This window comes from Salmo trutta, chromosome 32, assembly GCF_901001165.1.
Source record: "Salmo trutta chromosome 32, fSalTru1.1, whole genome shotgun sequence".
NCBI classification, from domain to species: domain Eukaryota; kingdom Metazoa; phylum Chordata; class Actinopteri; order Salmoniformes; family Salmonidae; genus Salmo; species Salmo trutta.
In genome coordinates, this window is record NC_042988.1 from 37,149,784 (window position 1) to 37,164,981 (window position 15,198).

Sequence of the window (15,198 nt, forward strand, 5' to 3'; positions counted from 1 at the left end):
CGACTTTCTAGTTAATTACATTTACATGATTAGCTTAATCAGGTAATATTAATTACAGAGAAATAATTTTATAAGTTAGCATGTCATATCACTTAATCCGGCATAGCCAAAGACACGACACAACTATCTTCACATTTTCAGGTAAGAGACCATATTCTTAGGGCAACCAAAAAATACTGCTGACCTGGCCAAAGTGAAAGTGCTTTTCAGACTTTAAATCATCTCTAAGTAGGGTATGACATAGTGATTGATCAGCATTTTTGCCACAGGTGATTTTTTTAAAACTTAAAACAACAAAACGGTAAGGATTTCCAGTAGGCGTAGCCTAAAACGGATCTTCTGGTTCATCCCTATTGGGGCTCCCGAGTGGCGCAGCGGTCTAAGGCACTGCATCTCAGTGCTAGAGGTGTCACTACAGACCCTGGCTTGATTCCAGGCTGTATCACAACCGGCCGTGATTGGGAGTTCCATAGGGCAGCACACAATTGGCCCAGCGTCGTTAGGGTTAGGCCGTCATTGTAAATAAGAATTTGTCTTAACTGACTTGCCTAGTTAAATAAAGGTTAAATAAAAATAAAAAAAATTTAAAAAGTTGAGCCTGGTCTGTGGTTGTCGCAATAGGCAGGGGATAAAAAAAAAAAAGAAAACAAACCAAAATGCTAAGAATTCCAGTAGGGGTGCTGCAAAAAATGTAGGTTTTTTAACCTGCTACACTGGAAGCGCAACTTTTAGTCAGGGCGAGCATAGCTGAGCCACTTTATCCTATTGCTCTGGCCGAGATACACTAAATAGGGGTAACTTGCCTAGCCATGCTAGCTTCGCCCTTATGTGGGTGCTACCAAGCATGCTAAGTAGTGATACGTATCAGCAGCCTTTGTCAGCCAATCCAGTAAGGGTTAGAAGCTCTGGTGAGCTTCGATTGGTTACTCGCGTGTCACATAACTGAATACTTGCATAAAGTTCAGCTGTGCCCAACTTTAGCCCAGCTATGTTCAGCTCCCGCAGCCCCATGCTTGCATTGCCCAATGGTCACCTCGCGGCTCTAGCCTTTTGGGGGCCCCAAGCGAGATTTGGTTGAGGGCCCCCCATCTCGCAGCAAAACAATTTAGTGACCCCCCTCTTGACGGTGGAGAGAAACATTTTACTTTTAAAGTATTTTTTTGCAGTTCTACACGTTTTGTCATGAGAAAACTTTGTAATTATATTACAAATGTAATTGCAATTCTACACATTTTGCCATGGGGCAGAGTTTCTTTTGCAGTTTTACAGCACATTTTCCGCAATTCTACCCACTTTGCTATTGTGTAGAGATCATTTTTGTTGCACTTCTAAAGCTACACATGTGCCCATTACTTATACCATGCTAATGATATCTGAGTGAGAATGACAAACAAAATCAATGCACACACACAAATGCTTATTTTTCTATCCTCGTGGGGACCTAAAATGTATTTCAATTAAAAATCAAATTTTCCCTAACCCTAACCCTTACTCTAAACCGAATCCTTACACCTAACCCTAAACCTAACTCTGATTCCAACCCCAAAGGTGCTATCTACAACCTAAATAGGAGAACCCTTTGAAGAACCCTTTTTGCTTCCAGGTAGAACACTTTTGGGTTCATACATGGAACCCAAAAGGGTTATACCTGAAACCAAAAAGGGTTCTGCTATGGGGACAGCCGAAGTCTAACTCCTAAGCTTAAAATAGCCTTTGTCTGGGAAATGTCCCCACAGGGAGAATTTTACTTTTTTAACTATCTTTGTAGGGACTTTGGGGGATTTCAGGTCCCTACGAGGATTAGAAGAACAATCCCCCCCCCCCCACACACACACACACACACACACACACACACACACACACACACACACACACACACACACACACACACAGGAAAGGGACTGATTAAGGGTACGAGTAACTTTCATTACATTACATCATACTATACTGGAAGATAGTTGTCTTGTCAGATAATTATCTCCTACATAGACACATTTCAGTCTGAGAATAGCTGACTCTAATGACAGTAATAGCACTATTTAGAGAAAAGGAGAAGCAGAGAGGCCTGTTAGAGAGGCCTGGAACCTGATGTGGGTTGAGAGTCAGGAAGTGAAGAAAACGGCCTTCATACACCTATTTCCCTGACTACAGTCACATGTTCAGAAATTCCATTAGCAGTCAACACTCAGGGGGAGAAGTATGTCAAATTCAGTCCCTTAAAGGCCCAGTGCAGTCAAAACGTAATATTCCCTTGGTTTTATATTTCCACACTATGAGGTTGGAATAATATTTAAAATTGTGAAAATTATGATAATGCCCTTTTAGTGTAATAGCTATTTAAAAAGGCTGCCTGAAATGTCAGTCTGTTTTGGTGGGTTGGCGTTTTGGCCTGCCTGGTCACCAGGCAGTAAATTAGTTAATAGAACAATAAGAAATAGAGTTCCAAACATCTCTGCCTATAACACCTAGTTTTCAGTTTTTCCCTCACAACTCAGACTACTCCCAGACAGTCCTTGCAAATTCAAGCAAGAATTTTGCTTGAGAAATTGCTCTTTGCTAAGAAGCTATTTGTGTCTTTTTGACCATTTTAATTGAAAACCATTACAGTAAAAACATGATTTTTGCTTGATCCAGCAATGCGATGCGGAGGCTCCGTATGGAGGGTGTGGCGCAATTGCGGAGCCTCCGGAGGCTTGCAGAGGCCAAATCAAGCTCCGTACGGTAATGCCATGAGCCTCCCAAATTGTGTAACAATGCAGAGGGCTCTGCATAGCTGCACATTGACATTATTGTTTGACAGTAGGTGGGGGCGGTACGTCCAGTATAAACATAAACTCAGGTCCTTGAAAACTTCCTTCACAACAGCTCTGCTCCGTGTAGCAAGAAGTATGAATGCCCTGACTTCTGTGGAGGCTGCATCGCTGTAAATGCTGTGTGGCCACTTCAGACACCAGATTTGTACTTACTTGTTACCCAGAAAGGATTTGATATTAAGATAAAACAGCTGCAATGAACCTTTAAGCATAATAAACACTGAACAAACAGTCTCTATCTTGGTTTACATCATATCGCTCAACATTAGTGGACAGTCACCATGTGGATCTCTGTGTGTCTGATCAGCTCTTTCCTTCATATCACTGCAGGTGAGTCCTACAATATCCTAACATGTAGACTATGTAATATTTATAGCAAAGAAAACCTCCTACCTACCCTGCATAAGTAAAAGTGTCAGATAAATGTATTCAAACAACATCTGACGTGTTGAGAAACAGAAAGTTATCAGAATATCTTGCAGATTAAAAATACATACTGTCTGCTTCAGTAAACAGGAAACACAGAAAATGTTGCTGGTTGATTTTTTTTTCCAATACAGATTTAAATGGGTTTCTTGGTTGTATGGTTTAATAACAATGTTTTATAGCATCGATTTTAAACAAATAAAATGTTGATGAAATCTCAGACCTGTCGATGTTCCAAAGTCAACATAAGTGGATTGCTGTTTAAAGTACGAGCAAAATGTAAAATGACGCAAAGTAATCTGTTTATAGTTACTATCCATACAGATGTCATATTTGATGTGTATTGTTAATGGAGCTCTGTAATCCTGTTATGACATTAAAAACATTCTGCCGTATGTTGCTTTGTGTTTCAACAGGCTGCACTCTGTCAGTCACTAACTATGATGAGATCACTGTCTATTCAGGCCAGTCTGTTCTCCTGACCTGTTCATGTAAGGAACCCCAGGCTAAACCTCCCAGCGTCACATGGACTAAACTCAATCAGCAGCATGAGATATTAACCAAGCCCTCACAGGATTCTCTCTACAGAGGCAGAGTGGAGATGTTTAATAACACCTCTCCTGGGAACCTCTCTGTCCGCCTCTCACACGTCACTGAGGACGATGTTGGGTGGTACAGGTGCCAAATCAGTCATGAATACAGAGACATCAAACTCACTGTTAAAGGTAAGAGACGCTGCTAATATCAGGCTTACATCACTCTGTATAGAAAGTAAAACAGGAAACACACTTAAATAAAACAATCTATACACAATGAATGATATGGCCCATGTTAAAATATATCAGCCATTTCAAATGATTAGGTTTAAGACAGGTAGCAGTAGTATTGTTTGTAATGTTTGTTGTAATTGTTTGTTAAGTGTTTATGGTAGTAGTTGTAGAGATCTATGATTTTCTGTAATCAGAAAAAGAAGTATCCAATAACACATTGCTTTGTGTTTCAACAGGCTGCACTCTGTCAGACCCTCCATCAAGGGTGGTCAATGGATCCCCAGGCCAGTCTGTTCTCCTGCCCTGCTCCTGTAGTAAAACCCAGGCTAAACCTCCCAGCTTCACATGGACTAAACTCAGGGATCACCAGACACCTGAGATAATACTAACCCAGAGTGATCTCTACAAAGGCAGAGTGAATATGTTTAATAACACCGCTCCAGGGAACCTCTCTCTCCGCCTCTCACACGTCACTGAGGACGATCAGGGGTGGTACAGGTGCCAAATCAGTCGTGAAAAATACAGAGACATCAAACTCACTGTTAAAGGTAAGAGATGCAGCTAATATCAAGCTTACATCGCTGTATATATAGAAAGTAAAACAGGAAACTTAAAATGCAAAATGGATACAAAATGAATGATATGGTTAGGTGTGTATGGTAGTAGTTGTAGAGATCTACCATTTTCTGTAACTACAAAAATAAGTATCCAATAACGCTCTCGTTGGCTGGCCATCGCTTCATACTCGTCGCCAAACGCACTGGCTCCAGGTCACCTACAAGTCTCTGCTAGGTAAAGCCCCGCCTTATCTCAGCTCACTGGTCACCATAGCAGCACCCACCCGTAGGTATATCTCACTGGTCACCCAGGCTAAACCTCCCACCTGAGATAATATCAACCCAGAGTGATCTCTACAGAGGCAGAGTGGAGATATTTAATAACACCTCTCCTGGGAACCTCTCTATCCTCCTCTCACACGTCACTGAGGACGATCAGGGGTGGTACTGGTGTGGAATCAGTGAGACTCAAGTGACAGACATCAAAATTGATATTCAAAGTAAGACAGACAATTCTGATTAATCACTTCAATCTTTTTGAACACCATTATTGATATTATCTACTCACTTTTGGAAATCATCTGTAGATATTGTAACAACATACTGTAGATATTGTAAAAGCATACTGTAAATATTGTAAAAGCATACTGTAAATATTGTAACAGCATACTGTAGATATTGTAACAACATACTGTAGATATTGTAACAACATACTGTAGATATTGTAACAGCATACTGTAAATATTGTAACAGCATACTGTAGATATTGTAACAGCATACTGTAGATATTGTATACAACATACTGTAGATATTGTAACAGCATACTGTAAATATTGTAACAGCATACTGTAGATATTGTAACAGCATACTGTAAATATTGTATACAACATACTGTAGATATTGTAACAGCATACTGTAAATATTGTATACAACATACTGTAGATATTGTAACAACATACTGTAGATATTGTAATAGCATACTGTAGATATTGTAACAACATACTGTAGATATTGTAACAACATACTGTAAATATTGTAACAGCATACTGTAGATATTGTAACAACATACTGTAAATATTGTAACAGCATACTGTAGATATTGTAAAATACTGTAAATATTGTAACAGCATACTGTAGATATTGTAACAACATACTGTAGATATTGTAACAACATACTGTAAATATTGTAACAGCATACTGTAGATATTGTAACAACATACTGTAAATATTGTAACAACATACTGTAAATATTGTAACAACATACTGTAGATATTGTAACAACATACTGTAAATATTGTAACAGCATACTGTAGATATTGTAACAACATACTGTAGATATTGTAACAACATACTGTAGATATTGTAACAACATACTGTAAAACGAGGGCCCTTCCAGGCCAACAGCACTGCAGTACGTAGATTACCTGACCTGACAGACTGAGTTGAGTGAAATTGATAACACATTTCACCAACTGTTCTACTCATTAGACTTAGGTACATAATATAGCTTTGTAATGTGCCTTTGCTCTGGCTAATGTTCCTCTTGTCTGTTAGGGAAATACCAACCCCTCACAACCACTACCACCAAACGCACACCATTAACTCAACCAAATGGACTAGACAGCACAACATTCCTAATACCAACAACGTCACCTAAAGGTCAGTGAATGTTTGTTATGAAATTGTTCTCCATAAAAATAATATTAAAATGAAATCATTTAAATGTATATTTCTGTTTATATAACCCATATTCCCATCAAAGGGCCAGTACATTTACAGAACTTTGAACAAAAATCAGTAGTCAAGCTGACCCCATAATCTCTTGTATTGGACTGTACTGGAAGAGTTCTCTTTTGCACACAGCCAAGCTACAGTGGGCTCCAAAATTACTGGCACCCCTGACTGGCAATGCACAAACTATGCTTAAACAAATATAAACAATATAATTATAGAGATAAAATCAAAATACCAACATGTGAGAAATATTGTACTTTATTAATGTTTCAAAGGAACCAACCAAAATAATTTCTTGATTTAATTAAAAATCAATGTCCTCCAAATCAACGTTTCACAATTAATGGCACCCTTAAAGATTATCGTAAATAACATCTACCAAAATTAAACCACAAATTAAATTCCACACATTTAAGTTTATCTAAGTCTTAAGGAACTATATTGAGCCATTACATCACTTCCTGTTTCACTAGGGTATAAAAATTAGGTAACACACATGCAATATCCCGCTGTCATCCAACACCATGAAGAAAACAAAAGAACTGGCAGTTCAAAAGGGACAGATGGTCGTAGACCTTCATAAATCTGGTAATGGCTACAAGAAGATCCACAAACGATTGAATATACCACTGCACTGTCAGGGCAATTATTAAAACATTCAGAAGATATGGAACAGTTGAAAACCTCACGGATAGAGGGCATTTTACCCCCCAGGATAGAGAGGAGGATGGTGAGAGAAGCAACAAAATCCCCAAGAATCACTGTGAAAGAATTGCAGGCCTTGGTGGCGTCTTGGGGTCACCAGGTTTAAAAAAGCACCATCAGACGCCACCTCCACAACCACAGGCTCTTTGGAAGGGTTTCCAGAAGAAAGCCCTTTCTGACCCCAAGACACAGACGCAAGCGCTTGGAGTTTACCAAACGTCATTTAAATTATGACCGAAAGAAGAAGCTCTGGTCAGATGAGACCAAAATGTAACGTTTTGGTCAGATACAGCATCGGCATGTTTTACATCGAAACATAGATGCATACAAGGAGAGGAACCTCATACCCACTGTGAAATATGGAGGGGGGTCAGTGATGTTTTGGGGCTGACTTAATTCCAGAGATCCAGGGGCACTGGTTAAGAATGATGGCATAATGAATCCCACCAAGTATCAGGCAATTTTTGCTGACAATCTGGTTGCCTCTGTCAAAAGGCTGGGACTTGGCCGTAGGTGGACTTTCCAACAAGACAATGACCCAAAACATACCTCAAGATCCACACAGAAATGGTTCTGTGACAACAAAATCAATGTTCTGCCATAGCCATCTCAGTCGCCGGATCTCAGTCCAATCGAAAACCTGTGGGCTGAGTGGAAGAGGGCAGTTGATAAGCGCAAACCCAAGAATGTGAAGGATCTTGAAAGGATTTGCATAGAGGAATGGTCCAAAATCCCTCCAAATGTGTTCCTTAACCTTGTCAAACATCACAGGAAAACACCATGCTTTTATCCTTGCCGGAGGTGGTTACACTAAGTACTGAATGAGGAGTGCCAATAATTATGAAACCTTGATTTTGGTAAAATGTATTTTGTATTAAATAATTGTATAATGTTGGTTGGTTCCATTGAAACATTAATAAAGTACAGTATTTCTCACATGTTGGTATTTTGAGTTTATCTCTATAATTATATTGTTTATATTTTTTTTAAGTATTGTTTGTGCATTGCTAGTCAGGGGTGCCAGTAATTTTGGAGCCCACTGTATCTGTTACACTCTAGATTGACAGAACACTGTCATGTCCTTTAGGGTCAGACACAGTGGGGACTTCAGGAGAAGATCCATCTGCTTCCCCTCAACAAAACAATACAATCCAATACATCTTACTGGCTGTTCTACCAGTCATACTGATCATCGCTGGAGTGGCTTTGTACAAATACAAGAGAAACAAAGGTACAGTATGTATTCCATAATTGCAACCACTCAGAAAAGCAATGACTTCAGTGGAATGTGGAAATTATTTGTATTGTGTATTAAACTCTGTTTTTAATCCCCAGGAAAGAAAAACACGGGGGAGAAAAGTAGTGGGAGCAAAACAGAAAGAGAGAAAAAGGTAAATAAATTATTTAGAAGCTCTATCACATTGAGAGTGATGGGAAAGGAAGATAGATAGAACAATCAATCAATCAATCAAATGTATTTATAAAGCCCTTCTTACATCAGCTGATATCACAAAGTGCTGTACAGAAACGCAGCCTAAAAACACAAACAGCAAGCAATGCAGGTGTAGATGCATGGTGGCTAGGAAAAACTCCCTAGAAAGGCCAGAACCTAGGAAGAAACCTAGAGAGGAACCAGGCTATGAGGGGTGGCCAGTCCTCTTAAGGCTGTGCCGGGTGGAGATTATAACAGAAAATGGTCAAGATGTTCAGATGCTCATAGATGACCAGCAGGGTCAACTAATAATACTCACAGTGGTTGTTGAGGGTGCAACAGGTCAGCACCTCAGGAGTAAATGTCAATTGGCTTTTCATAGCCGATCATTCAGAGTATCTCTACCGCTCCTGCTGTCTCTAGAGAGTTGAAAACAGCAGGTCTGGGACAGGTAGCAATATTTAAATTCACACAGGACACTGGATAAGACAGGAGAAATACTCCAGATATACCAGACTGACCCAGGCCCCTGACACATAAACTACTGCAGCATAAATACTGGAGGCTGAGACAGGAGAGGTCGGGAGACACTGTGGCCCAATCCGACGATACCCCCAGACAGGGCCAAACAGGCAGGATATAACCACACCCAATTTGCCAAAGCACAGCCCCCACACCACTAGAGGGATATCTTCAACCACCAACTTACCATCCTGAGACAAGGCAGAGTATAGCCCACAAAGATCTCCGCCACGACACAACCCTAAGGGCGGGCACCAACCCAGACAGGAAGATCACGTCAGTGGCTCAACCCACTCAAGTGACGCACCCCTCCTAGGGACGGCATGGAAGAGCACCAGTAAGCCATTGACTCAGCCCCTGTAATAGGGTTAGAGGCAGAGAATCCCAGTGGAGAGAGGGGAAACGGTCAGGCAGAGACAGCAAGGGCGGTTCGTTGCTCCAGTGCCTTTCCGTTCACCTTCACACTCCTGGGCCAGACTACACTCAGTCATAGGACCTACTGAAGAGATGAGTCTTCAGCAAAGACTTAAAGGTTGAGACCGAGTCTGCGTCTCTCACATGGGTAGGCAGACCATTCCATAAAAATGGAGCTCTATAGGAGAAAGCCCTGCCTCCAGCTGTTTGCTTAGAAATTATAGGGACAGTAAGGAGGCATGCGTCTTGTGACCGAAAAGTACATGTAGGTATGTACGGCAGGACCAAATCGGAAAGATAGGTAGGAGCAAGCCCATGTAATGCTTTGTAGGTTAGCAGTAAAACCTTGAAATCAGCCCTTGCCTTAACAGGAAGCCAGTGTAGAGAGGCTAGCACTGGAGTAATATGATCACATTTTTGGGTTCTAGTCAAGATTCTAGCAGCCGTGTTTAACACTAACTGAAGTTTATTTAGTGCTTTATCCGGGTAGCCGGAAAGTAGAGCATTGCAGTAGTCTAACCTAGAAGTAACAAAAGCATAGATTCATTTTTTCTGCATCAAGCTTCTGATTTTTGCAATGTTACGTAGATGGAAAAAAGCTGTCCTTGAAACAGTCTTGATATATTTGTCAAAAGAGAGATCAGGGTCCAGAGTAACGCCGAGGTCCTTCACAGTTTTATTTGAGACGACTGTACAACCATCAAGATTAATTGTCAGATTCAACAGAAGATCTCTTTGTTTCTTGGGACCTAGAACAAGCGTCTCTGTTTTGTCCAAGTTTAAAAGTAGAACATTTGCAGCCATCCACTTCCTTATGTCTGAAACACAGGCTTCCAGGGAGGGCAATTTTTGGGCTTCACCATGTTTCATCGAAATGTACAGCTGTGTGTCATCCGCATAGCAGTGAAATTTAACATTATGTTTCCGAATGACATCACCAAGAGGTAAAATATATAGTGAAAACAATAGTGGTCTTAAAACGGAACCTTGAGGAACACCGAAATTTACAGTTGATTTGTCAGAAGACAAACCATCCACAGAGACAAACTAATATCTTTCCGACAGATAAGATCTAAACCAGGCCAGAACTTGTCCGTGTAGACCAATTTGGGTTTCCAATCCCTCCAAAAGAATGTGGTGATCGATGGTGTCAAAAGCAACACTAAGGTCTAGGAGCACAAGGACAGATGCAGAGCCTCGGTCTGACGCCATTAAAAGGTAATTTACCATCTTCACAAGTGCAGTCTCAGTGCTATGCTGGGGTCTAAAACCAGACTGAAGCGTTTCGTATACATTGTTTGTCTTCAGGAAGGCAGTGAGTTGCTGCGTAACAGCTTTTTCAAAATATTTTGAGAGGAATAGGAGATTCGATACAGGCCGATAGTTTTTTATATTTTCTGTGTCAAGGTTTGGCTTTTTCAAGAGAGGCTTTATTACGCCACTTTTCACATCCCACTTATCATTGTGGTATTATACGGTTAATGGGACAAGGTTACTGTAGGTGTGTCTTATTTTCTGTCTCCTAGGATGAGTCCTCTGCAATGTGTTCCACGATTGCAGACAGAAACACTGGTTTAGGCAACAAGACAACAATACCTCTCAGTGCACCAGTAAGAGACAGTGTGTTTGTGTGTGTCTTAAAGACTGTTACTGGATCAAGTCATGTCAAATTCACTGGACAAATTAGGGTCTCAAGAAAGATAACGTCTCGATCATTGTGCTATTTCTGTGCTGTGGATGTCGCTGTTTTGTCTCAAACAGGAGGCTGCTGAGAGGAAGACGGCTCATAACAACGGCTTGAATGGAGAGAATGGAATGGCACCAAACACATAGAAAACGGGTTCAATACCATTCCATTGATTCCAATCCAGCCATTACTATGATCCCATCCTCTCCACTCCAATTAAGGTGCCACCAGCCACCTGTGGTGTCTCATTGCATCTCTCCTCTCTAGGATGATCCCTCTGTAATGTATGATACGGTTCAAGAACATTATCTACAGTGACATTATCTACAGTGTAAATGAGTGTGAATCTGTGCATCCCTATAGATGTCAGCAGCAGTGCCTGTGTCTCTTACTGTCCCTCTCTACAGGAGGATCCCTCAGTGACATACTCCACCATCGTCCACATGAAAGGAAAAAGGAACGCAGTAGTGAGTCTGGAGAGAGGTGGAGAAACAGAGTACGCCACTATCAAGACAGGCACATTCTCCTAGAGCCACTGTACAATAGGCCTACAGCCATCTCACAGCCTTTTCCTGCAGAGAGATCTCATATTGGGCCCAGTATCAAGAGGTTTGATCTGGCACACATGACGATAAATATATTTCACTCTCTACTAAGACATGTTGAGTGGTTATCACAGGAAATCAGATGTTAACCTACAACCAAAATAATAAAGTCCCAGAGATGATTGGTGAAGCAATAAGATACCATTTTGTTTTTGTGTAGCTGAGGCAATCAAAGCAACTTATATGGCTTAAAGTTCAGCCAGTTCTCTTTTTATATCGTTGTTGTGCATTTATTTTTAAATCTGTAAACTTTTTGAAATAGAGACGGATGATTTCATATGTTTGAGAAAATGGAAAATGTGGTTTGATGTGTCAAAGCAAAAAAATAAAAGATTTCACAATCAGTATTGCAAGAGGTTGCTTGGGTGGATATTATTAAAATAGATATCATCCATCTTAATTTATACACTATACTTCTTATTTTTCTGTCAAGTAACTGGTATACACTGAGCATTTCATCATTCTCGAAGTTGACAACAAAAAAAATGAATGTCAGAATTTGTCAGAGACAACAATCTTTGTGAAAACAACCTCAACCTTTTGTCAAAACCTGTTAGTTAGCTACAGTACTTCCTCTTTCGTGTAATGGACAAATCACACATTGTGGACTTCCTGAACAGGGAAAGGAGTCTAACAAGGTCATCAACTGAAGCATGCACTTCTGAAGTGCACAACTAACAGGGAATGACATGTTTAAGTGTGTCCTTTTCTTTGTCATTTGACAAAGACAGATTCTCCAATCATAACTGTAAATACACTGAACAAAAATATATACGCAACATGTAAAGTGTTAGTCCTACAGTATGTTTCATGAGCTGAAATAAAAGATCACAGAAATGTTCCATACACACAAAAAGCTTATTTCTATCCCAGGCCCACCCATGGCTGTACTTCTGCCCAGTCATGTGAAATCCATAAATTAGGGCCTAATTTATTCATTTCAATTGACTGATTTCCTTATATGAACTGTAACTCAGTAAAATGTTTGAAATTGTTGCATATTGCATTTCTATTTTTGTTCAGTATACATATGAGGACACCGAGATCCAGACTTCTGTAATTTTATCTAATCTGACAAATAAATGAATAATGCAAATATATATTTTATACACAATAAAGAAAATAAATGATGGGTCAACATCCAAATATTGCTTCCAGTGTCGATCAACACTCACTAGAGAAGTAGGCAAAACTAGAAACGCCGCTCTGCGGACAAAAGGCAATTTTAAAACTGTTCTGTGACTCCTGCCATGTCTACAGACATCCCCAAACAAACAAAAACGCAGTGGTGGAAAGAGTATTCAATTGTCATACTTGAGTAAAAGTAAAGATACCTAAATAGAAAATGACTCAAGTAAAAGTGAAAGTCACCCAGTAAAATACTACTTGAGTAAAAGTCTAAAAGTATGTGGTTTTAAATATACTAAAGTATCAAAAGTAAATGTAATTGCTAATATATACTTAGTAATCAAAGTAAAAGTGTAAATAACTTCCAATTCCTTATATTAAGCAAACCAGACGGCACAATTGTATTACCTTATGGATAGCTAGGGGCACACCCCAACACTCAGACATCATTTACAAAAAAAGCATCTGTGTTTAGTGAGTCCACCAGATCAGACGCAGTAGGGATGACCAGGGATGTTCTCTTAATAAGTGCGTGAATTGGACCATTTTCATGTCTTGCTAAGCATTAAAATGTAACACGTAGTTTTGGGTATCAGGAAAAATGTATGGACTAAAAAATACATTATTTTCTTTAGGAATGTAGTGAAGTAAAAGATGTCCAAAATATAACTGGTAAAGTAAAGTACAGATACCCCAAAAAACGACTTAAGTATTATTTTAAAGCATTTTTACGTATACCTCTTGCGTATATCCTACCATTGGGGGCGCCACAGCGCATTTTGGAAAAAATTCGTTCCCATTTTCAACGGCCTACTAATCAAACTCAGAAGCCAGGACATGCATATACTTATTTTATATGGATAGCAAACACCCTAAAGTTTCTAAAACTGTTTGAATGGTGTCTGTGAGTATAACAGAACTCGTATGGCAGTCAAAACCCCGAGACCGATTGAACCAGGAAGTGGGATTCTGAATTGTGGACTCGACTTCACAGCCTTCCCTGTAATTCACAACGTGAAAAAATGATAATTGAGCACTTTCCAGTGCTTCCACTAGATGTCCCCAGTCTTTACAAAGTGTTTTGAGGCTTCTGCTGTCGAAACTCAGTGCAGGAGACGATGTGGCAATTGGTCACAGTAGGAGGGCCATCAGCATTGTGACGTCGGCGGCCGTGTCTGCCCCCACCTTTGGAAACGTTTTGAAACACAATGAAATCGTCCCACTGGAATCTGATTGGCTCTCTTGTTGAAACAGGCCCTGAAGATTAATGTTATACAACGTTTGACATGTTTGAACGAACCTACAGGAGGGAAAAAAGTCATTTTTCGTTAGCCAAGTCCTGCGCCCGTATCAACATTTGGATACAGCCTTCTGACGCGCTAACAGCAAGCTAATGGAACATAAAGGATGGACTTTTTCGACCGAAAATACATTTGTCGTGGACCTGGGAATCCTGGAAGTGCTTTCTGATGAAGACAACTAAAGGTGAGGGATTATTGGCAATATTATACAAGATCAGATGTGATGTGCGATTGTTCCAAGATGGCGACGAGCTAGGCTTTCTAGCTCATTTTCTGAGTATCGCATCCCCTTTTATCTCAAAGTGTGATTACCCTGTAAAGTTAATTTAAAATCTGTTATGACGGGTGTTTTCAAGAGATATTCATCTATAAATCTTAGATTGATAATATAAAAAAAAAAAATCGTTTTCGAATAGTAATTTATAAAATTGTAGCACTGTTTCCCGGGACGCATTTCATGGGAAAATAGTTAGTCAACGTCAGGTGCCGATGTAAAATGCTGTTTTTATATAGAAATATGACCTTTATTGAACAAAAGATTGCATGCTGTGTGTAACATGATGTCCTAGGTGTGTCATCTGATGAAGTTTGTAAAAGGTTAGTGCTGCATTTAGCTGTTTTTTGGTTATATGTGATGCATGTGCTTGGTCGGATAATTCATATGATGCTACTTTTACCATGTACTCCTCTAACATAATCTAATATTGTGCTTTTCCTGTAAAACCTTTTTGAAATCGGACAACGAGGGTCGATTCAAGAGAGGTGTATCTATAAAACGATATGAGACAGTCCTATATTTGAAAAAAAAAAATATTGAATTTCGTTATGCTAATGTCGCTAGGAGTTTTTCGCTGGAAAATGATCCCGCTAACGGGATGAGAGTCTCAAGAGGTTTTAAGTACTTTACACCACTGCAAAAAACGACTCTCGGAGAATGAGTGCACAACTGGTAAATGGTGCTGCCAATGACTGGAACGAACTACAAAAATCTCTGAAACTGGAAACGCTTATCTCCCTCACTAGCTTTAAGCACCAGCTGTCAGAGCAGCTCACAGATCACTGCATCTGTACATAGCCCGTCTATAATTTAGCCCATACAACTAC

At 39.9% G+C, this 15,198-nt stretch overlaps 1 protein-coding gene across 6 annotated transcripts; it reads left to right on the forward strand.

Moving 5' to 3' along the window:
- The first annotated feature begins 2,851 nt into the window (after positions 1-2,851).
- LOC115171817 (cell surface A33 antigen) lies at positions 2,852-12,018 on the forward strand. Of its 6 annotated transcripts, XR_003871255.1 has the most exons (9): positions 2,853-3,143; positions 3,656-3,964; positions 4,246-4,557; positions 6,121-6,225; positions 8,093-8,236; positions 8,341-8,396; positions 10,900-10,983; positions 11,135-11,281; positions 11,468-11,608. XR_003871255.1 is itself a non-coding variant. In XM_029728975.1 (8 exons), exons 1-8 carry the CDS (start codon positions 3,095-3,097, stop codon positions 11,588-11,590), a joined length of 1,182 nt encoding a protein of 393 aa, XP_029584835.1. In that variant the 5' UTR covers positions 2,853-3,094; the 3' UTR covers positions 11,591-12,018. The 6 variants fall into 6 exon arrangements, 5 of the variants coding, with proteins under 5 accessions (XP_029584837.1, XP_029584835.1, XP_029584836.1 ...); XM_029728975.1 differs by lacking the exon at positions 11,135-11,281 and having other exon boundaries at positions 11,468-12,018; XM_029728976.1 differs by having other exon boundaries at positions 11,135-11,605.
- The last annotated feature ends 3,180 nt before the right edge of the window (positions 12,019-15,198 follow it).

Coding starts and splice junctions, on each gene's coding strand:
- LOC115171817 (XM_029728974.1), top strand. CDS start 3,095: ATGTGGATCTCTGTGTGTCTGATCAGCTCTTTCCTTCATATCACTGCA. Junction 4,558..6,120: donor CATCAAACTCACTGTTAAAG/GTAAGAGATGCA, acceptor CTTGTCTGTTAG/GGAAATACCAACCCCTCACA. Junction 6,226..8,092: donor ACCAACAACGTCACCTAAAG/GTCAGTGAATGT, acceptor CATGTCCTTTAG/GGTCAGACACAGTGGGGACT.